At 44.9% G+C, this 21,972-nt stretch overlaps 1 protein-coding gene across 2 annotated transcripts; it reads left to right on the top strand.

Moving 5' to 3' along the window:
* Nucleotides 1-16,404: 16,404 nt before the first annotated feature.
* On the top strand, nt 16,405-21,961 carry LOC112875239 (deoxyribodipyrimidine photo-lyase). Of its 2 annotated transcripts, none has more exons than XR_003225161.1 (9): nt 16,405-17,051; nt 17,134-17,330; nt 17,431-17,671; nt 17,841-17,998; nt 18,107-18,143; nt 18,246-18,304; nt 18,939-19,027; nt 21,272-21,343; nt 21,491-21,961. XR_003225161.1 is itself a non-coding variant. In XM_025939009.1 (9 exons), exons 1-9 carry the CDS (start codon nt 16,575-16,577, stop codon nt 21,701-21,703), a joined length of 1,536 nt encoding a protein of 511 aa, XP_025794794.1. In that variant the 5' UTR covers nt 16,406-16,574; the 3' UTR covers nt 21,704-21,961. The 2 variants fall into 2 exon arrangements, 1 of the variants encoding a protein (XP_025794794.1); XM_025939009.1 differs by having other exon boundaries at nt 16,406-17,051; nt 18,946-19,027.
* Nucleotides 21,962-21,972: the final 11 nt, after the last annotated feature.

The following is a 21,972-nucleotide window of genomic DNA, read 5'->3' as shown; positions in this document are numbered from 1 at the left end:
GCTGTACTGATTATTACCTTCTCCTTTCCTTATAGATATGGTGGTGGCATGAGTTCTGCCAAAGCAGCTCTTGAGAGTGATACACGGGTGGTATGGTCTTGTACAAGAAATAGCCCGCTGAACGAGCAAGGGAGAGGAGCTGTACCTGGCAATGGAGGATCCCCTGCCTCCTCCGCGGCGAGCCCCTGCCTCCTATGCGCCACGCCCCTTCCTCCTCCTACGTCCTCCTCCTGCCGGGCGAGCCTCTGCCTCCTCTGGCGGGCGAGCCCCTACCTCTGGCCGGTGAACGGCACGACGGAGAATGGAGCGAGACGAGCCCCTGCCTCTGGCCGGCGAGCTGGGCGACGGAGAAGGGAGCGAGACGAGCGGCGGCTGGGAGAAGGGAGCGAGACGAGCATCGGCTGGGAGAAGGGAAAAGGGAGGGCGTGCGTGCTAGCTTTTGGGCTAGCCCGCCAAAGACCGTTGCTTGTCTGTGACTTTCCCGCGCCCCGGTCCAACTCCTAAACGGAGCCCGAAACGGCCAAAACGCCATTTAAAAACATACTGCAACCGTTCCGTTTCGGCCGTTTGGGCCGTTTAACCCCCGTTGACCGTTTAAACAGGTCAACCGTTTTTTTCTGCCCAGGCCCTAAACAGAACGTTAAGGCCGCATTTACCATTTAGACCCGTCTAAATGGCCGTTTAGTTCCGTTTAGGATAACAAAGATTGAAACACCGATTGAAATTATTCCCTTGATTAACCTGCGAAAGGTTTTGCCTTGGACCGAATTGTCGTTGCTGCTGCAAAGGTTGAGGCACTGGTGGTCTGTTGAATCGGGGTTGCTGAGGAGGTCTAGCTACCCATTTGCCTGCTGGAATATTTCTGGGCGGAGCTTGGGGAACTAGGTTCTGGATCAACTAATACCTCGAAGGTTGTGATTTCGAGGGTCCAGGCGATACTTTCTGCCTTTTCTCAGCACGATGGGCTGAAATACAATCTTCTTGGGTAATGGCCATGTTGACCAATTCATTGAAGTTGTCAGCCCTAACCAGGTTCAAGCGTTCCTTTAACTTGGTGTTCAGTCCGCGGCGGAATCAATCTCTTTTCTTGGCATCCGTGTCAGCATGATAGCCTGCATACTGGCACAGGTGATTAAAAGCCTGTGCGTATTGAAGTACAGTGCGGTTTTCTTGGGTAAGTGCCAAAAATTCATTGAGCTTTCGCTCAATGAGTCCTTCCGGGATATGGTGTGCCCTAAAGGCGGCCTTGAATTCTTCCCAAGTGACAACATGTCCCTCCGGTTGCATAGCATAGTAATTGTCCCACCAAATGCGAGCAGTACCACGAAGCTGTTGGGCTGCGAAGAGAGTTTTGTTTGCTTCGGAGCATGAGATGGAGAGTAATGCAAACTTGGACTCGATGGTACGGAGCCATGCATCTGCATCAAGGGGTTCTTCAGTCTTATAGAAGAGCGGAGGCTGCGTACTGAAGAAATCCTGATAACCAGCCGATGGATGTTCTTCACATCCATGTTGAGGAGGACGGAACTGATGTTGCTGGGCCTGCACTAGCATGTCCAAGAGTTCGATCTGATGAGCCATCACTTCCGCTAGATTTGGCGGTGGCGGAGGTGGTTGTTGTGAACCACTAGCCTGGTCTGGTCTGAATCGCTCCGGGGTTCCGCGCGTAGTGCCAACCATATGAAATATAGAAGTTGTCCATTAGCATTCACCAATACTTGCTTCTAATTTCAAAAATCATATGGTACCCAAAATAACACATACTGAAACAGTGCCGGGGAATAAATCCAAATCACAAAGTATTAACTCAACAATCCAAACAGCAACTCAAATTTACATTACCAACTGAAACTTTTTCCATCTTACATCACGTCGTTTCTTACTCAAACCAGACCGTACACAGGTTTGCCATATATACTACAACAAGTGGCTCGTAGGTCATCTAACTACTCACTTCCATGTCTCACTATATTACATTATCTACCCTAGATGTCGTTAACTCAAACGAATTAAAGATCATCGAGGTTGCCCACGGATGACTGACTGCCGGAAGAGGAATGATGGGGACTAAGATCAGGATCTCCATGCTCAGAGTCGATCTTGGAGACTTCTTCGATTTCTTCAGGGTCTTCTTCTTCTTCTTCACTCTCAAACTCATCAACAACGGGCTGCACTGGTTGCTCATGAAGCATGTTGATATGGTCAATAGCTTGGCCAAGATTAAGGTTGAGCTCGTGAACTTGTTCCTGGAGGAAGTCAATGACAGTGTCGCGCTGGACAATGAGAGCATCACTCTCAACAATCTGTTCCTCTCGATGCTGAATGGTTTCTTCCCGCTGAGTAATAACCTCTTCCTTGGACGTGACAGTGGCTTGGAGTTCCTCAATCTGCGTATTCTGCCGGCCAACCTGATTACGATACCCTTGGGCCATGTTGGTCAGTCAATATATACCGTGCTGCTGAAGTGTCTGGTAGAGGTACTGTGCATTCATAAATCTGACTGCAATGCGTAGAGTCTCTCCGGCCAGATTTCCCAGTAAGTGGTCACAGTATGTTACCCTGAAAGTCCATTCTGGGTCACGAGAATTGGTTGCAGGGAATAAGCCAATAGGATGTCCTGCAACTTCCTCAGGATGTTGATCGCAGAAGATGTGGATAGCTTCCATAGCTGCCGCTTCAAAAGTATCAGCGAGGCGATGTCCAATCACATTAACTTCAATGGGTTGCCACAGAGATAAAGTAGGGTGCGGAGGAACAGTCATCTTCACCCTGCAACGAGGAACGCCTTCTTCATCATACTCTATTCCATCATAAGGTGGAGGCTCGGTGTAACCAAACATCTGAAGGGACTCCCACAAAAGATGAGGAAAACCCTCCCAATGCAAGGCATTGGTATGAGCGTGTCCTGCAGAATCCCAAAAGAACCTTGGAAGCTCTGCCATCTGAAACAAGGATTCAAATGGTGAGATTACAAGCTTTAAACCATACACCATTGTCTCACAAGCTTTCAACCATACACCATTGAGAAGACTGCGGGAAAATGTGAGTTAGACTTATGGAATGACTGGAATGCAGCTATCCGGCTAAGAACTCACAAGGTAAAAGAAACAAGATGACCTGTTCTGATAACAACAGAATCTGAAAATCAGAGGATTGTTCTAGATCTTGAGAAGAAAATGATAAAGGTCGAAACACTATAACCCAAGGCTGTTGGTATGACTATTTCAAGGCTGCACTAGTGACTAACAACACTCTAGACATCCATAAAACAACAAACCATGCCACTCATTCAATCAAATCAAGGAACATGCATGCATGTGCGACACATCCTCACAACTCAAAATAATTGCCAAATATGTTTGGACTTACAGAGCCGAATGAGTCATGTCAAGTAGTGCGCATCGCCCAGCCCCTGAGCCTGGGAACTAGCGAAACTGCGATGGCACGCCGCGCTGCCTGGAGGGTTGTTGCTGAAGCTTGACCTGAAAAAAGATTCGCCTTCTCTTGGTTTCCCAACCTGTTGCTTCTAAAGGCTGCCCTCTCTCGGCTGGATTTTGGTCCAGCCTACTACGAGGATCCCGTATCCCGTACATCGTCTTTCTATGAATTGAATGTGTAAAAGAAACAGTATATTGATAAAGAGACTGTATTCCAAAGTCAAAAGTGCGATTGGCCTGCAAAAATAAAAGATTTGTTCTTGTTTGTTTTGTAATTAGAACAAACATAAACTAATTGGATAGAAAAGGAGCGGAAAAAGATCTATGGATTAGACTCCCTTTCTTGGCACACATTATGTAGCATAATGCGAGGATACCGAGTAGTACTCAGTAATAATATAAATACACCAAAATTTATTCGGTTTAAAAATTTCGCGTCTTGCTCTTGCTAGGCCATGTAATTTCCCCGGGCAGTTAGCCTGTTACGTTTAAGCACCTGATCCCTGATGGCCGTAGATCATAGCGTAGGGAGCTTAGCCGCATGCACGCGTAGGAGCATAGGCTTACAGAAGAGTCGAGGTTTCACGGATTAAGGCGTGTGCTACCCGAGTACTTTAGCAACCGTTAAGAGAAGACAAAGAAGTCGTCATGCGACAAAGAGGATACGCAGTGCGCAAACATAGTCGGCGAAGTGTAGCTCTGGAGGGTTTCATGCCCATCGAAAGTCGTACACGGACAAGTAATCGATCATGGTGCAACCCCCGAGGGTTTCATGCCCGTCGAGAGGCGTACCTAAAAAGGTAGCCGATCTTGTGAAGAACAAGTCGGAAAAGGTATAAATCACTTAGCTTGATTCGTGGATGAATGTCGGCGAAGCCGTGGAGCTCGTTGATGAAGCTGCGACGATATGTTGATGAAGCTCGACTAGTCGGAACCGATTCCGACTAGTTTTCAAGTCGAGACGAGTAGTTGATGTAGTCGTCGGCGAGCTGCCGATCGTCCTCGCGAAGTCGAAGTAGTCGAACACGTTGCTGCCGCGCGCGGATATTGCGGCACAAGCCGAAGTTGAGCCGGGTCGTCGAGGTCGACGGCCGCGGTGCATCGACGTTGCAGCGCAAGGTGAAGTCGAGCCGAGTAGTCGAGATCGATGTAGCCGTTCGCTGAAGGATCCGATCTCGAACTCGATGAATCGATCCATCGATGCACATGCGTGAAGGTAGCAATCCACCACCTGGTGAACTAGAAAGATGCCATTGAATTCGCCGGTGGATCTTCGACGCGCTCCCCTATCTGGCGCGCCAGCTGTCGGTGTTTAACTGGCTGCCCACCGAGGGATATACCCAAGGTGGTAAGTTTTGAGTGAGGAGACGCCGAGATCAGGAACTCGAAGGTGCAAGGAACATAAGACTTAGACAGGTTCGGGCCGCACGGAGCGTAACACCCTACGTCCTGTATGGTGGTTTGTATTCCCTTTGGTGTAGAATGACCTAGAGATCTCCTCGTGTCTTAAGAGGGGTCCCTGTCCTCCCTTATATATCCGAGAGGCCAGGGTTACAAAGATAGCAACCAACACCAGCTAAGGAATCATACCAGAACATATCTCGAGTAGATTCCCTCTGTATCGGTTAGCTCTATCTCCTATTTAAACGGAATAAATAAGAGATAAACAAGATGAATAAGAGATAAGACGGACTTAATCTCTTAAACTACGCTATGTACACAGTCCCGTGGCCCCGGGTCTGACATTACGTGATTAGTTATGGTGGCACAATATGTTCGTCTCTCCCTATAATAGCTAGTCGAATATCCTTATTCGTCTTAACCTATTTAACCGTGGTTAGCGTACCTGCAGAAAACCACAATATATATGAACCTTCCATGCCAGCACTCATGGAAGCGCCCTCAAATATTATTGTTCACTATAGAAACAGCATCTGTACGATTACCGCCGTACAAACAACGTTTACATACGTTATCGAAACAACGTATTCACGGAATACCGCAAAATGCGGGGGTATTGCTGTTCATACCCTGCGCCTAACCATATACTCCCAATATAGTCAACCGAAGTTAGTACATTGGCAGCATCTCAAGTAGGCCACTGCTTGAGAAACAGCGTTCGGTTCGCATCACCGATGGAAAGGCTAACTCCCCAGTTAGCTGAGGATCCTTACCTTCTTACCTCATCGTCGAAGGTGTCGTTACAGAAAGTAAAGTTGGTTTTGCATGAATTTAAGTTTGGACAGAATAGTAATGCTGGTAGTTAGAGTTTTTTATATATATTATAGCCACCTCTAATTCCCTTAAATATCACCCTAGGGCTTTACGTACTAAGCACAATCCTTAACGGCACCAATGTGGTTTTGTAAAATACTTTGTTGATCTAATTTTATACTCAAAGACATTTTTAAGGCTAATTACATCTCCAGGGTACACTTGTTAGCTCTGATACCATGCGTAGCAGAACCAACCTGAATTATACTGGCTCAAGTACGCAAGTCCTCTTTCAAGGGCTCCAATGGTACCTCAAACAGTGTAACTCCTTGGCCTGTCGGGTAACATCCTGATAAACCACCAAAAGCAGGATCAAACAAGGTACCTCGCACGAAGGCGAGTCCAGAGATACAATCGCCATCAAATTTTACATCACAGGCACTTATATTACAAGAGTTTCCAGAAGTAGTGTAGGTTTCAAACCGATAGAAATTATTACAAACTAGTTTAGAGATTCAAGTTCACGGCAGCGGAATTTAAAATACGACAACTATACATGTCACCTTACGGACATCATGTTGAGCCCTGACATGACATCACTCGGTATGTTCAGTGTTGGTCGGGGACGGGTCCCACTCTACGGACCAACCATCAGGCAAAGCATAGGGCCAAGGCATGGGAAGGGTAGAGTCTTCAGGGACATGACCTGAAATAAGATCATATTGCAAGGCTGAGTACTCTAATACTCAGCAAGGCTTACCCGGAATTAGGTGTACTTAGTCCATAACTAGACCATGAAGGTTTTGCAAAGATTCTGGGTTTAGCTTTTGCTGAAAAGCAACAAAGAGTAGGTCCTTAATTTTATAATTTAGCTTACAAATTCTAGTTTCATTAACCATTCTAGGTAAGCACTTATAACTACTCAAGCAAGGTAGAGCCTTTTTAAAGCATACCTCAGTATTACTCATCATAAGATTGCGCTTGTTACTCTATGTGGTAGAAGTATTAAGCAGTCTCAATCTCCACGAGAAACGGACGATTCTGAATCGAATTTCAACCCTTGCAAGGTAAACCTAACTCACACGCTTGGAACACCGATAGGTCGTTCCGAAGCAACCGTTTGCCTTTCATTCCGGGTCGTGGAACAATACCACCACAAGCGACTGCAGGACCATACGCACATCCAATATGCAGGACATACGTCTACAGCGCGACTGTATGATCGTATTCCTATCTGCTCTGCCGAACGTACTCCCACACGTTGGTGCGTGTAAACATAAAATAAAAGTCGAGTGGTGGGGGACGAGTCCACTTCCCGGGCCGATTGCTTATTAGGCTTACCGCTTACCATATTTCACGGCATGTGGCTAGTACTTTCAAACGCTTAACTGCCACTACCACACTGTGCGACCTTAACCAAATTCATCAACACAGACGGGGTATTATTCCTTTCCATGATACTGCACGTAACCCCGTCTGTCATCCTTATAGTGATTGCAGTATTGTAAGTAACCAATTCCTATATCGCGCGAGTGACAGGAAATCACTCGACTTCTATCAGTCTTATTAGCATAGCACTAGTCGGACTCAGGTTCTAGTATTTAGTACATCGGTTCCTAGGAATATGCAACTAGGGTTTCCAGACAATTCCTAAGAACTTAATGCACAAGTATATATATATATATAAATGTAGATTGCAGTGTAAATAAAGTAGTGGGTTTATGTTCGGGGCTTGCCTTCACTAGCGAGGCTGGAGTCAGAGACGTTAATAAATTCTTCCGAACGCAGGTTCGAGGCTTCAGTTAAATCTCCGATGACGTTTCCAGGTTCTTCAGAGATTTCCACTTTGGATTCCGAGAGAATCTGATAGTCTCCGTTGGCGAGAAGCATCGAGTCTACATGTGATGTAAATGATGCAATTTAGAAAATGCATAGGCTTCTATTCTGTTTCACGATAAAGTTGCAATCCAACGAAATTAACATTACATACTAGCAAACAACACAATTCCCCTTTACTGGGCAGTCATTTATCGAGTATTAATTAAACTACTTAGTTACATTAAGTAACACGGTTGGTTACCCTGAACATTCAACTAACTGCATGAGGTAGCATGTTTGGTTATCTTGAACAATTAAACTAATTACATTTAATAACTTTATTTATTTGACTAGCTAATCACCTTTAATAACCCTAGGTTATTATTTAATTATGGAGCTACTTTGATTAATTAGGAATATATCATTATTATATCATGTTCTATTTATTCTAGTTGTTTTACACCTGATCATAGGTTGAGAATTTGTGAACATATTACACTACTCAAGAACAACACCTCAAAATATTTTCATAATTTTTCATGAACTAGAGCTATTGTTCATGAATTTTCTTTAAATCTAAGCTTAAATTCATTACTGAAGTTACACTAGGGTTGTTACTCCTAAACTTTTATCTTGGATCATATATACTAAAACAAAGCCAAGGTGAAATTTTCAGCTATAAACATGAAGAAATGCATCTGGAATTAAATCATGAAACTTTTATCAACATGAAGCAAAGATATCTAAATATCATAGCTAGAGGACTATGCTGAGTCTCCAAATTTTACACAGCTCTGCTTATAGCACACACATTTCATGTTTCAAATTTGAGCCTCAGCACTGCTATGGATCATAAGATCTAATTAAAGTACCCGTTATCTACTAATTTAGACACAGCACAAAATACACATATTCATCTCATGACCATAATACAATAGTTGTAGTATTTAACACAAAGATTCAAACCCAACTGGTTTGATGTTTTTCTGAATTTTCTACAATTTTCTACATATTTTTGAAGTTCACAGCTTTTGAATTGGGGGGCTCTAGAATCTTGCGGGGAGACCCTTAGAACTTTTGAAATCCTTTCAAATTGGCCCTTGGCTCATCGGGGAAGAAGGGCAGGGGCATTGCCGGCCAAATTCTGGCGAGGCGGCGGCGGGGGGTGGAGAAGGAGTGGTCAGTGAGCATCAGGATCTCAAGGCGCACCTGCTGGGGGTCTTGGGAAGGAAAGGGGATGACCGGAGGTGGGGTTCCCACAGCGGCCGAGGCGGCGGCGGAGGGGAGCTCGTCGGTGAGAGGGTTCCGGCGAGGAAGTGGGGCAATGCTCCGGTCCAGAAGCTGCAACAAGAGGAGAGGAAGCTATTGGTGCAGTTGAATTGAACGGAGAAGGAGCGAAGGGAGGGGTTCGACGGTGACATGGGCTCACCGGTGAGACGGTAACGGCGGCGGGGTGGTTCCGGTGGAAGTCCGGCCACTGGGAGTGGCTTGGGAGCATCAGTGAGGTGAGGGGAAGCTTCCTCGGGGGTTGTAGTGGTGCGGGGAGGACTGGGGTGGGCTGCCCAGGTCGCCGGGGTTGTAGAAGGTGGCGGCGGTGGTGTTTGGGGCTCTGGGTGTGCACGGCAACGGAAAGGGAGGGAAATGGGTTTAGTGCCGTCTGCTGGTGCTACTGGGCAGAAGAGGAAGGGTTGAGGAGCAGGCACGAGCGCGGGACACGGCAGCGATGAGGTGGCGGCTGGGCGGCGCTCGGGTTGGCGTGGCACGTGCGGGAAAGGCTAGCGGGGGAGGAAAGCCGGGCCGGGAAAGGGGGAGAGCGACGCATGGGGCTTGCCCGAGCAGGAGGTGGCGCCGGGGAGGGATTGGTGTGGCGGTGAGCAGCACTTACGGTCGCGGCGGAGGGGTAGAGGGCAGAGCAGGGGAGCAGAGCAGGTGCCAGAGGAAGAAGAAGAGGGAAAGGGGTCCGAGGGACCTTCTTGGAATTTGCAAAAACCTTAGGGATCTCACTGTAAACTGAATTTTCCCACTGATCCAAAGCTCTAATGAGGAAATAACCAAAATAGAAGTTGTAGAGTTTTTCAAATCCTACAACTTTGCTTTAGGGTTCAAATTCAAAAACCTAAAGCACAATGCTTTATTTTACCATTTTGCACTCAATCAAACTTAAATAAGTTTTGTCCTTATTAAGGTAAATTTCTTATAACTTTGGACCTAATTGCAAGTATTTATGACCCTTTGTAATTTTGGATGTTACTTTTGTACTTCAACTAATTTACATAAAAGGACTTGTACTTTCATAAAATTACATAAATACCCTTATTTTCATAACTTTACTAAATTTTCACACAATTCAATCCACACCAAACATTCTTCCTATTGGCTTGCTCTATTTAAAACCTAGGGTCTCACATGTTGCACATATTTTATTTTTCACTAACCCCTTACTCTGTCAAGCATTTTAGTGTGTTTGCAGGAGGAAATTTGATGGAAAAGTTGCTCTCCGAGGCTGTGTAAATCCTACAAAAGATAAGCAATAGGGTGGCAGTACACATATTGGGAGAAACATTTTCTGAAGAGCTGAAAGAGGAAAACAAATTGGAAAGCTTGCTGAACTTTTTAGAAAACAAGTGCCATAAGATGAGGAGGCCAAATTGGTTGCACCAAAAATTGAAGAAGTTTACCCAAGGTAAATGAGTTCATTCCACCTAATGAAATTGATGAAACTAACCTGATGGCATGCTGAAGCTTGACGAATGCGCCATTGATGTATTTGAAAACTAGCTACTCCTATGATACCTCCCGAACATGGTGGACTACAAGGAACGGATAAAGCTATCACCACCTATTGCCTACCACACAGTTCCGTGGGGTAGAACACAACCCAAGATAACTATCAAGCCTATACACCATGCCTATACAATCTAGTCACTTAATCCTACCATGATCTTAGATAGAGAACATTTGCAAAAAAATAGAACTTGCTACCTACATCAACAAGGGATCACCGACCACTACTACCATGATCTTAGGTACAAAGTCAAAGAGGGCTCGATCACTACTATAGATATGGTCATCCCCAACACCCCATCACCGCCTTTTGAACTCAAACCGGTGGAGATAGACTTTCACCACCAGTTCATGAGTAAGTGCCATAGTGGCCATTGGAACCGGTGGTGAGAATCCGTATACCTACCGGTTTGAGTTCAAAAGGTGGTGTAAATAACCATCACCGCCAGTTCGTGTTCATATACAAATTAGCGGTGATGAACAAATAGTAAAACCACCACCCTTTTCTAAATTGAAAACCTACTTCGCATGAAAAAATTTATAACCATTTCATACAAAATCGGATGAAGATAAACTTTATATCAAAATTATAGAACTCATCGAGATCTAAAAGTTTGTAGTTGACAACTTTTTCATTTGAAATTATTCATATATGCCAACATTTGACATAAATTATTTGACCAATCAAACAACCTTGATGGAAACAATATCAACATCAAAGTTGGTTGTAGTACTCGATGAGATCTAAAACTTTGTTGTTGACAATATTTTTATTTGAGATTATCTTAGCTTCTAAATATTTTAATATAAGACGTAAAAAGTTAGCGTGAATAATATCCGATCACTTGTCAAAAGTGACTGTGCAGCGTAGTGGTATGGATGGATCGCGTGATGCATGAATTTGTGGATTCAAATCATCGGTGATGTATATTTCTCATATTATGCGTAAAAAATTGTGGATGTTGGATGTTGAGATAGTTGATCGTGCAGTGGTTGCTTGGGGATTAAAAAATATTTTTTTCTACCATTTTAATTTTTTACGGAGTTTTTAAAAAGTTCATTACCGCCGGTTCATAGCTCAAACCGGCGGTGAGAACCGAACCTCATCACCTCCGACTGTAATCCAACACTGCCTTCCCTCCCCTCCACCCCCCCCCCCCAAACCAACGGTGAAGGGGGTTTGGAACAGGTACTGATGGAGGTGGTTGTAGTAGTGGACACTCTGGTTCCTCTCCAGACTCTCACTCGCCTCTCTCCCTATTTTCTAAGTGTATGTGGGCAGCACGATGCTTTACCTTGGCCTTGCTTCAAATCTCTGTATTTCCAAATGGATTGACCCCTCATATTTATTAGCCAACGTAGTGAGGAGGCACTTGTAGGCGAAAGGCAAGGCGGATGGCAACAAAGTGGGGCCACCCGATCCACTGACCTTTGATCGGGCGCCCATGATTTTTCCTTGCAACATCGGTTGGAGTAACCGCCAAGTTGATTTAGTCTGAACGGCCGAATAGTTGGACCAGCCAACCTAGGTGAGGCCAGTTAGCCTGAGAATTCTTCTCCAAGCATTGGATCCACCACCATTGTGTGGTTGACATCTTGGATTAACTCTCCCAGGTCGGTTTGGACATTATCCATGCTGAAGGTGGGACCTTTGATCCTTGCGACAAGCTCATCCATCCTTCCACTTGTCTTAACCTCCATCCAATGGTTGGTATTGATCTCTTTTATGTTTTATTTGCATGTAGGTGCAAACCCAACCTTGTATGATAAGGTCAACTTCGTATGGCCAGTTCGGGAGCCCACTTGAGGAGCATTGGTGGGTCCCCATAGTTTTGATGACAACTGGAGAAGAATTCTAGGGGTGCAGGCCCCGCCGGCCTAGGTCAGGTCGGCTGGCCACGCAAGGCCATGTTGGTGATCTTTCTAGGGAGCATAACATTTTTGTTCGAACTCCAAATTGGGTGATCCAAGTGTCCATTTCAATAATCATGAGGAGCTCTTCAACATGTTGTAATCAAATATGTGATTTGAGTACCTTTAAAGCATGTCCAAGTGCTTCTTTGTTTCTTGCTTGGAATTATGTTGGAATGTCTAAATGAACCTTCATATGTATGGCCTCAACTGCTCTTCGCTAATAATGGTATTTGTGTACCATATTACCTATATAACTTGCGAAACATGTTGGGACATAAAACTTGTGGACCTCATTAGTTTTGTAAGAAACATGGCTCCATTAGACCATTATTGTGATTTTGGTGATTATGTGACAACATAGTCAATGAGACTAACAAGTTTGTGAGCTCAAGATTGTAGGATTTCTAGGTCCCATGGTTGTAGTCCAATCCATAGTCAAGGTGTCCATGTTATAGTGAAAAACCAGAGATGAATTGGACAAGTGCAGCATGATTACATGCACCGGTTAAACCGTCGATCTTAGAATACAAAGGGTCGGTGCATTAGGAAATTGCAATGACGATCAAGTGCAGAAAAGTCAGTAGCACTGGTTGAACTAACGCCTATGACCAGTTTAACCGACAGTACTATCAGAGATGTTGATTCTTTGGTCATTTAATGTGCCAGAAGGTTTCTTAAAGTTGGAGATGGCTGCCTCAGCAAAGTGTTCAACACCGGTTAAACTGACACCCATTAGTGCAAGGCGTCGGTGCAATGACGTCAGCATAAGGGGACATTGGAATCCAACGGCTAGCATGCAGGCTTAGTATGACCGGTTAAACTGACGGTGGCGACCGATTTAACCAATGCTTTAGGCTTTTTGGCTGAAAAGCAGGTAACGGCTATGAGTAGATCTCTAGGCTATATAAGGAGTTCCCTGGGTCATTTGCGATTGCTGGAGTTCAGGGAGAACCACATAGACACTGAAGAAAACCTCCAAGCCATCCATAGAGCTAATTGATCACATCCATAGGCTTTAGCACATGCTTTGAGAATGTTAGTGCTAGGTTAGGCCTAGAGAGAGTGAGAGAGCAAGGTGTTGATGCCTTGTGCATGGTTCTAGAGTGAACAACCACTATAATCTTGATGTGCAGGTCCCTTGGAGTCTTGGTGGCTCGCCAGCAAGTCTTCGACCCTCCGGCTTGGTGTGAAGCGGTGATGACGGCTTTGTGCGGGGAACGAGGAGACTCCTCTTTCGTGGAAAGTTCTATATTGAAGGCGGCATCAAGATGATCGGGAAACTTGGCGTGAGCCTTTATGGCAAGTCAAGAGGTGTCCTAGAAGAGACTTGGTGACCAGGAAGTAATACTCTTTGTGAGTGTTTCAACAACGTGGACTAGGGGTGGCTTAGTTATAGTGAAAAACTAGAGACTTGGGGTATCCAATTGACCACAGTGACAAATTGGAAGCATGATTACAAGCGTCAGTTAAACCGACGGCATGGAATTTGAACTGATCGGTGCATTGGAAATTGCAACGGCAATCAAGTGCAGGAAAACTCAGTACCACCGGTTAAACTGACGCTATGGATAGTAAGCGTCGGTGCAGTGTCAGATTGCTCTGGTGATGTGCACAGAAGCTCTAGAAGGGTTTGGGCAAAGTGCCTTCAGCACCGGTTGGACCAACAGTCAAAAAAGAAGGCGTCGGTGCATTGGTACTTTATTGCTGCACAACAATTTTTGGAGTTGAAGATGGCTGCTTCAGTAAAAGTCATCAGCACGGTTGAACCAACGGTGCATCCGTTGAAGGCGTCGGTGCAATGACGCAAGCAAAAGAAGAGGTGGCAGAAAGAAGATCAATGGCTAGCATGCAACTTCAAAGTGACCGATTAAACCGACGCATGTGACCGTTTAACCGACGCTTTAAGCTTTTTAGGGAAAATGCATGCAGCGGCTAGGAGTGGATCTCTAGCCTATATAAGGCCTCACCCTGGATCATTTGAGGCTGCTGGAGTTTGTGAGAAGCAACTAGACTTTGAAGAAGTTCTCGAAGCCACCCAAGTGCTTATTGATCACGTCCATAGACTTTAGCACATGCTATGAGAGCGTTAGTGCTAGGTTAGCTCTAGAGAGAGTGAGAGAGCAAGGTGTTGCTGCCTTGTGTATGGTTCTAGAGTAAACCACCACTATAAATCTTGGTGTGACAACCCCTTGAAATCTTTGTGGCTCATCGGAAAATATTTGATCCTCCGGTTTGGTGTGGAGTGGCTACGACAGCTTTGTATGGGGGACAAGGAGACCCCTCCTTCATGGAAAGCTCTGTAATGAAAGCGGCATCAAGGTGACCGGGGGATTTGACGTAAGCCTCAGTAGGTGAGCCTTTGTGGCAAGTCAAGGGGAGTTCCGGAAGAGACTTGATGACCGGGAAACAATACTCTTTGTGAGTGCTTCAACAACATGGACTAGGGGTGGCTTAGTGCTACCGACACCACGGGATAAATCGTTGTGTACAGAGGTTGCTTCCCCTCATCCTTTCCTTTACATTTCCGTATTGCTCTTGCAATTTGTGTGCCTTTACTTTCTTAGTATAATATCTTACTAGGATTGGCTATAAGTTGTAAAAAAAAATTTAGAATGAGGATTTCACACTAGATGAACCGTAGTTCCACATCTAGATAGCAAGTTCTAGATTACGCTTTGTGCAATTTAGTTGGAGCCATAGGTTAAGATTCTTTTAGTTTGACTAATTCACTCCCTCCCCCTCTTAGGCTGCAAGCACCGTTTACTTTCAATTGGTACCAGGGTTGGGGCTCATATCTTTCACAAAGATTTGCCAATTCCACATTACTTCAAATTCCATCATTATTTGCAATGGTTGACGGTCAGAATAGTGTATAATGGTCGTCAATAGCCACCGATCCAGTCGGTGGTACTGGCAAAGGAAAAGATCACCGATAGAATGCCCGACTCATTCGGTCATGTCCAAGAATGCCACCACAAAATGAGTCGATTGATGTTGGGAAGGATAAGAATGGCTCTGGAATGATTGACCCATTCAGTCATGTTCATTATTAGTGTCACCAGATAAATCAGTGATGCAAAGGGGGCCCACAAGTTAGTGGCCCAATAGCTAATCGATATAAGATAGTACCGACCCGTCCGGTGCTACCACCTTTGCATCGCAAGATCAGTCATTGATATGCAGAATTGCAGCCATGAGTTGCAATTAGTTTCTTGGTTGTGGCTATATACACCACATGCCTAGCTATTAGAAGTTGGTAGAGCTTGGAGAGGTTTTAGGCTTAGTTTCCACACATATTCAACTTCTCTGTCCATCAAAGTGCTTAAGAAAGGATTAAGGCAATTAGCAAAAGTTTTAAGGCTGGATTAGTGCTAGTTTATGCCTCTTAGAGCTTTATGAAGGTTGACAAGAAGAAGAGTACACTCTGCCTTCTCAAGAAGAAAGATATAAAGGTGGTGGCTCACTTGATTGATCAATAAGCAAAGCACAGGGTGGAATCAACCTATTTGTACCCGACGAAATCATCATTACCATGAATGACTCTAAGAAGGTTTGGATACTAAAAGCAACTTAGTGTCCATATTGGGGAGAATTTGGAATTTAGCTACAAGAGAAGAGCATTCGAGAGCCCATGCTAAGGCTTAAGTACCTAATTCTTATTTACTTTATTTTCTATGAACATAAAATTATTGTTTCTTTAGACTTTTAGTGATATGATTTTTTTTATTTATTAGAATTTAAATCACGTGCGGCTATTTTAACGATGTCATGGTGCGCACTAGCTAAACACTAATGGCAATAGCAAGTAGGGGATGGAAAATTATTTTTAGTGATAATGAAGAGATCGTCTAAATTTGATGGCATGGAAGTGATGAGTTAAATTTTCAATAGCATAGTGAGAATTTTTGTTCTATACATCCCGTCTATACAAAACATACGTCCCGTGAAGTGAGCGTATCTCAACTCGTAAGGTTCCTTGTGGTTGAACCTACACATTGGGGTTTGAGTCCTTGACTCAGCACGGATGATCGTATTTTTCTGAATTTAATCCAGAATTTAACCGGCGCTATTCTTTCAGTAGTAGACGACGTACCCGTCGACAGCGAGACGCCTGTGGTGAGTTCGTCAAACTTGAAGATCAGCCGGTTCAGCGTAGGTACCTATTTACGCTGCGTTTGCGTGAGCACTACGTCCAAAACATAGATCACATGGCCCAACCCTATGGACGCAGACGACGTGGCCTCTCCCTCGCCGCAACTGGCACCCACTCCTGCTCCACTTGCCAAGACGCGGTCTATGCACCACCATCCCCTCCATCGAACAGCCGTCGCGTAAAGCAGCCTCCAGCCTTCCAACACCGCGCCCACCTCCCAAATCACGCGTCCCTTCCTCCTCCACGCCGCCGCGATGCCGCCGGCCACCGCACCGGCGAGCTCCACCCGGGTACACCCATCCCGCGTGCGGGTCCTCCACCCGGGAGGGGGCCGTACGACGGGGCCAGTGGTGTACTGGATGCTGCGGGACCAGCGTCTCGCGGACAACTGGGCCCTCCTCCACGCGGCCGGCCTTGCCGCTGCGTCCGCCCCCGCGGCTCCGATCGCCATCGCATTCGCTCTATTCCCGCGCCCCTTCCTCCTCGGCGCGCGCCGCCGCCAGCTGGGGTTCCTCCTCCGCGGCCTCCGGCGCCTCGCCGCCGACGCGCGCGCCCGCGGCCTCCCGTTCTTTCTCCTCGAGGGCGGGCCTGCGGAAGTGCCGGTGCTCGTGCGGCGGCTCGGAGCATCTGCTCTCGTCGCCGACTTCTCGCCGCTGAGGCCAGTGCGTGAGGCACTGGACGCCGTCCTCGGCGAGTTGCGGCGCGACGTCGCCGACATGGCCGTGCACCAGGTGAGTGCACTGGAATCCCTCGAAAGTTAGAATGGATTGAGTTCGGTGGATACGTGGTCAGAACGCTGTGGCGGTCACGCAGGTGGACGCACACAACGTGGTACCCGTCTGGGCGGCGTCGGGGAAGCTGGAGTACTCGGCCAAAACCTTCAGAGGCAAGGTGAGCAAGGTGATGGACGAGTACCTGGTGGAGTACCCCGAGTTGCCGGCGTTGATGCCATGGGATGGGGAGCAACCCGAGGATGTTGACTGGGACGCGCTGATCAACAGGATTTGCAGGTGTGGCAGGGTTTTCGCAGTGAATTGGGTGACAGTTTCATCTGGAGCGTATGCATAGCATTGTTAATGAGGGTTATATGATTCTGCATTCATGGAACAGGGACGCGGAGAATGTGCCGGAGATTGATTGGTGCGAGCCGGGGGAGGCTGCAGCGATGGAGGTGCTTCTGGGGAGTAAGGATGGGTTCTTGACGAAGAGGATCAAGAACTATGACATGGGCCGGAATGATCCTACAAAGCCACGTGCATTGTCTTGCCTTTCTCCATACTTGCACTTCGGGCACATTTCAGCGCAGCGTTGTGCTCTGGAGGCAAAAAAATGCCACCATCTTAGTCCAAAGGTGCACTTGCTTAATTTCATGTTACTCTCTTAGAAGATTAAGAGCCATACCATATTAAATGGCTAACAGTATCTTGCAAACAACAAACTAGAACATCAGTGTTAGGGCTGAATCCATCTGTTTGACAGTGAACTAATAGCATTATGGAATACCTCATCTTTGGATGCAGTCTGTGGATGCATTCTTGGAGGAACTGATAATAAGGAGGGAACTAGCTGAAAACTTCTGCTATTACCAGCCTCACTATGATTCACTGGCTGGTGCATGGGAGTGGGCTAGAAAAACATTGATGGATCACGCTGGTGATAAAAGAGAGCATATCTATACGTGAGTAAGTCGTACGAGCTAATTTCATTTATCTGCTTGCATGACTAAGGCACAAGGCTCATGCTTGACATGGTTATTTGTTAACTGGCATTTTGTTTTGCCTTACAGGAGGGAGCTGCTCGAGAATGCAAAAACATCTGATCCTGTATGTATTAGCATTTTTTTTTGTACTGTACTACATATGTTGAAGTCATTCTGATTTACCTCCTGATTGGGTTATGTGTTCTTCATCTTCCATCTTTATCAGCTGTGGAATGCATCGCAGTTGGAGATGGTGCACCTTGGAAAAATGCATGGGTTCATGCGGTACATAATTCATACGTACTTTAATATGTCATGGTTTTTAGCCCATTTATGTGTTTTTTTTATTATTTTTGCTGATAGGATGCTATTGGAATTGTCTGACTGTCATGCCATCTTGCTGTACAAATAAAGAACTGAGCATTATTTGGGCTTTGTTTATCTACTTCGTAGTGGAGTTAGCACATAATACAGTAAAATATCCATGTCCAGGCCACCAACAGCTCATAGGCCTTACAGAAATAGCTGAATTGGTGTCAATTGCATGTGTTAAGATTTCTCATTTTGTATTCATAGCGCTTGTTTAGTTCGAAGACAACTGAATAAATCAAGGTTCTTGTTCCTATTTCAACAATATAGTCCTTCAATTATAGTTGGTTTTAAGTGTGGGTTAGCTTAAAATGATCTTTGTAATACTTGGTTTGTACCAAGTAATTCTCCATAATTTGTGTTGATTTGAATGTTGGAATTAACTACCAATTACCCACATTTTGTGTACATGTTCTTTATAACAGTAAGCAGTCCACATTGTTTATGTGTCACTTTTTCCCCAGCTAAGCTTTGTTTCTGTATCATTGATGCTTTATTTCTTCATTGATATTTCTGTATATGAGATTACTTTGTGTTGATACTGTATTAGTCTGCAGAATGTATTGGGCCAAAAAGATTCTAGAATGGACCACTGGACCTGAAGAAGCACTTTCAGTAGCAATATATTTGAATGACAAGGTAAATTTATAAGAATGTTGGAGATGCCCAATAGAGATGTACTGTTTTATCTCAAATTGCAGGTGGGGCGGATTGCAGCTGGCCGCAAACCCACAAAGCTTGCCACCAAACTAATCTTGCGGGTTTGCGGCTGCCCACAAATTTAAGGATGCCGCTGATACATATTTCGTGGGTATGGTGGCAGAACACAGAATCCCGCATGACCCGCAAATCTAGCTTGCTTGCCCACTGCTTATTCATTTGCTTGTCCGGCGTTGATACAAAGAGCTCAGCATTATTGCTGAAAAGGTAAAAGATTCTAAAAAAACAACTGATCTAAAAAGGCATTAACATTCAGAATCCTCAAATGGTTCTATTCGATTGAATCAAAGCAATAACTTAGAATAAATTACATTATCTGAGATGAACATCTCATTAGCTTCTTTCAGCAAGGCAACTTTGTATCTCATAAGTACCCTATGCTCTCAAAGAAATGTACAATTACATTATCTGAGATGAACACACATGCTATTAAGTACAATTAACAAAAATGTACCATCTGCTCTCTCTCTTCTTTTTTTTTTGGCGAGTAAGTACCATCTGCTCTCAACCAATCCTTGACAGAGGGAAGTATGGAACAAGAAAAAGCAAACATCAACGGCATACTGGAAACAACAAGATAAGGAAAAAGAAATTGAATCAGGAAACAAGATCTAACCTTGTAGGTAGTAGCTTCCTCGATCATCTTAGGAGCTTGGAATCACTGGCGCTCAAGGTGCGGTGAGAAGCTACGGGGTGAGAAGTAGCACCACGGCGGCGGCGGCAGAGGAACGAAGAGGTCGGAGGGTTGCTTGGGTGGCCACGCGTGGTTACTTTTATGCAGAGCTATTGGACAGCAAGCTGCAAGCATTGCGGTGTGGCTGAATTGAACTGGATTCCTGCAGACAGGGATGGCCTGCTGCAGCCGATCTCCTCTTCCACCACACGAAATCAGACGAAACGCTGAAATCCCCTAAATCTCAAAATCCGAAACCATGACCCGCACCAGATTTCCCACAACCAGACGGTCACGCCCTCATGGAAGAGAGGACGTCAAGCTCACCAGGACTATGGTCGGAGGACGAGGCGGCGGCCGTCGTCGAGCTCGAGGGGCCGGCGGCCTCTTTTCCCCACTTCATCGCTAGCGACGACAGAGGGTGACGATGGCGGTGTCCCTTCCTAGCTCCGCCTCGTGAGGAGATGTGGACTAAGGGAGATGATGGCGGCGCTTCTCCCGTCCTTTCACTGTGTGAGGAGGAGATGCTGATGGAGGACGGCGGCGGCGGCGGAGTAGCGCTAAATTTCTTGCGGGTTCTCGCTGATTTTTGCGGATTGGTGTTCCTGTTCACCGGGCTTAGTAATGTGGACAATACAAACCCCCAAAAGTATTGCAGCTTCGCCGCATCGGCCACGAAAGCTGTTTTTGCGGGCCTGCAACCTGAGTTTTATCTTATTTTGTTGTTCATGGAAACTTGTTTTTATTCACCAATGCAAGAAATTTTAGGGGGAACTGAAACTTGCTGTACTTGTGTGTAGGGTTATTAAGGTTACAGATGGCATTGCTGCAAAACTTGAAATTGGCAAAATCTGTTATATTGTAATAATTCCTATATGATATCAGTTACATTCACTTATGATTTGACTGTTTTAGCATGCCAAAACCACAAGAGCTATAGTCTCGAATGTTGCTAAGATTAGTTACTTTTATTACTATTTCATATACTAAAAGAAAAGACGATAACAGTTTTAGTGATGAATAGAGTCAGCATTCTTTACGAAGTAAGGTGCGTCTGACCTTCCATCAATCTTAGTTCTATCCACCTATCTTCTATTTTAATTATTGTGCAATAGTCCTCTGGGGGCAAAAGATGTTAAGGTTGCGTGTGATAAGCATTAGCTTCGTTAAATTGGTTATTTATTTTATTTATACTTTGATTTAGAAGTAAGATATGCAACTGCAAGTGCTGAAGTATGTTTTGAGTTGCCCCAAAAAAAAGTATGTTTTGGGTATGTAAATAGCTTGAAGATATATGCTTTGTATACTTTACTGCCATACCCATATTGTGCATACCTGCTGTTCTGTTCATTTCCGTGGTGAATAGATTTGGTTTTATTTTTTGAGGGGTAATAGATTTGGTTTTGTAATAGCAGTTTGTCTTAAGGTATTCAAGTTGGTTTTTTTATTAAGTATGTTATGTAATAAGCTAACAAGTCAATCTTTTGCAGTATCATATAGATGGCAGGGACCCCAATGGCTATGTTGGTTGCATGTGGTCTATATGTGGCCTCCATGATCAGGTTGGTGAACTTGGGTGGGTCACTTCATAAGATAGACTGCAAAATCTCTGAGTTGCTTTTCACAAGCACAGAATATATGATTTATGTAATTCCATATTACTCACGTTCTTAAAGCTTACAAGTTATTATGTGTTCTTAATTTTTCAGGGTTGGAAGGAGCGTCCGGTATTTGGAAAGATACGTTACATGAATTATGCTGGTTGCAAGAGAAAATTTGATGTGGATGCTTACATTTCGTATGTTAAAAGATTGGTTGCGCAGGCCAAGAAGAGGAAAGCTGAGGAAGCTCGGGATACAGGGCCAAAGCATCCAAAGTCTGAGGCCATTCAGCAGTTGAACATGTCTAAAACTTTGATATAATTCGAATTTGCAGCTGGTGGACATTGACATGGCAAACGGAAGAATCGCCAAATAGTGATGGACATTTTATGAAGGTTTATGCTCACTGATATTGTTATAAATTCTGATGATTGAAACTTAATTAAAATTAACTTAGATTGGTCGAATTCAAGTTTATTCATTGATTGTTAATGCTGTACTGGTTTGAGTTTTAACTAGCATCATTGTACCTTTGGACAATATGTGACACTGCTTAATTGATATGGATACATTACGGAAGACTCTGTAAC

The sequence above is a fragment of the Panicum hallii genome, chromosome 9, assembly GCF_002211085.1.
Source record: "Panicum hallii strain FIL2 chromosome 9, PHallii_v3.1, whole genome shotgun sequence".
Lineage (NCBI taxonomy): Eukaryota > Viridiplantae > Streptophyta > Magnoliopsida > Poales > Poaceae > Panicum > Panicum hallii.
Note: the sequence above shows the minus strand (reverse complement) of the source record. Positions and strands in the feature narration are given on the sequence as shown.

Bases quoted from the DNA above. Each gene is read 5' to 3' on its own strand.
- LOC112875239 (XM_025939009.1), top strand. From the start codon at position 16,575: ATGCCGCCGGCCACCGCACCGGCGAGCTCCACCCGGGTACACCCATCC. The intron at 17,672-17,840 runs GTGCACTTGCTT...CTTTGGATGCAG, and splicing joins GCCACCATCTTAGTCCAAAG to TCTGTGGATGCATTCTTGGA. The intron at 18,144-18,245 runs GTATGTATTAGC...CATCTTTATCAG, and splicing joins ATGCAAAAACATCTGATCCT to CTGTGGAATGCATCGCAGTT.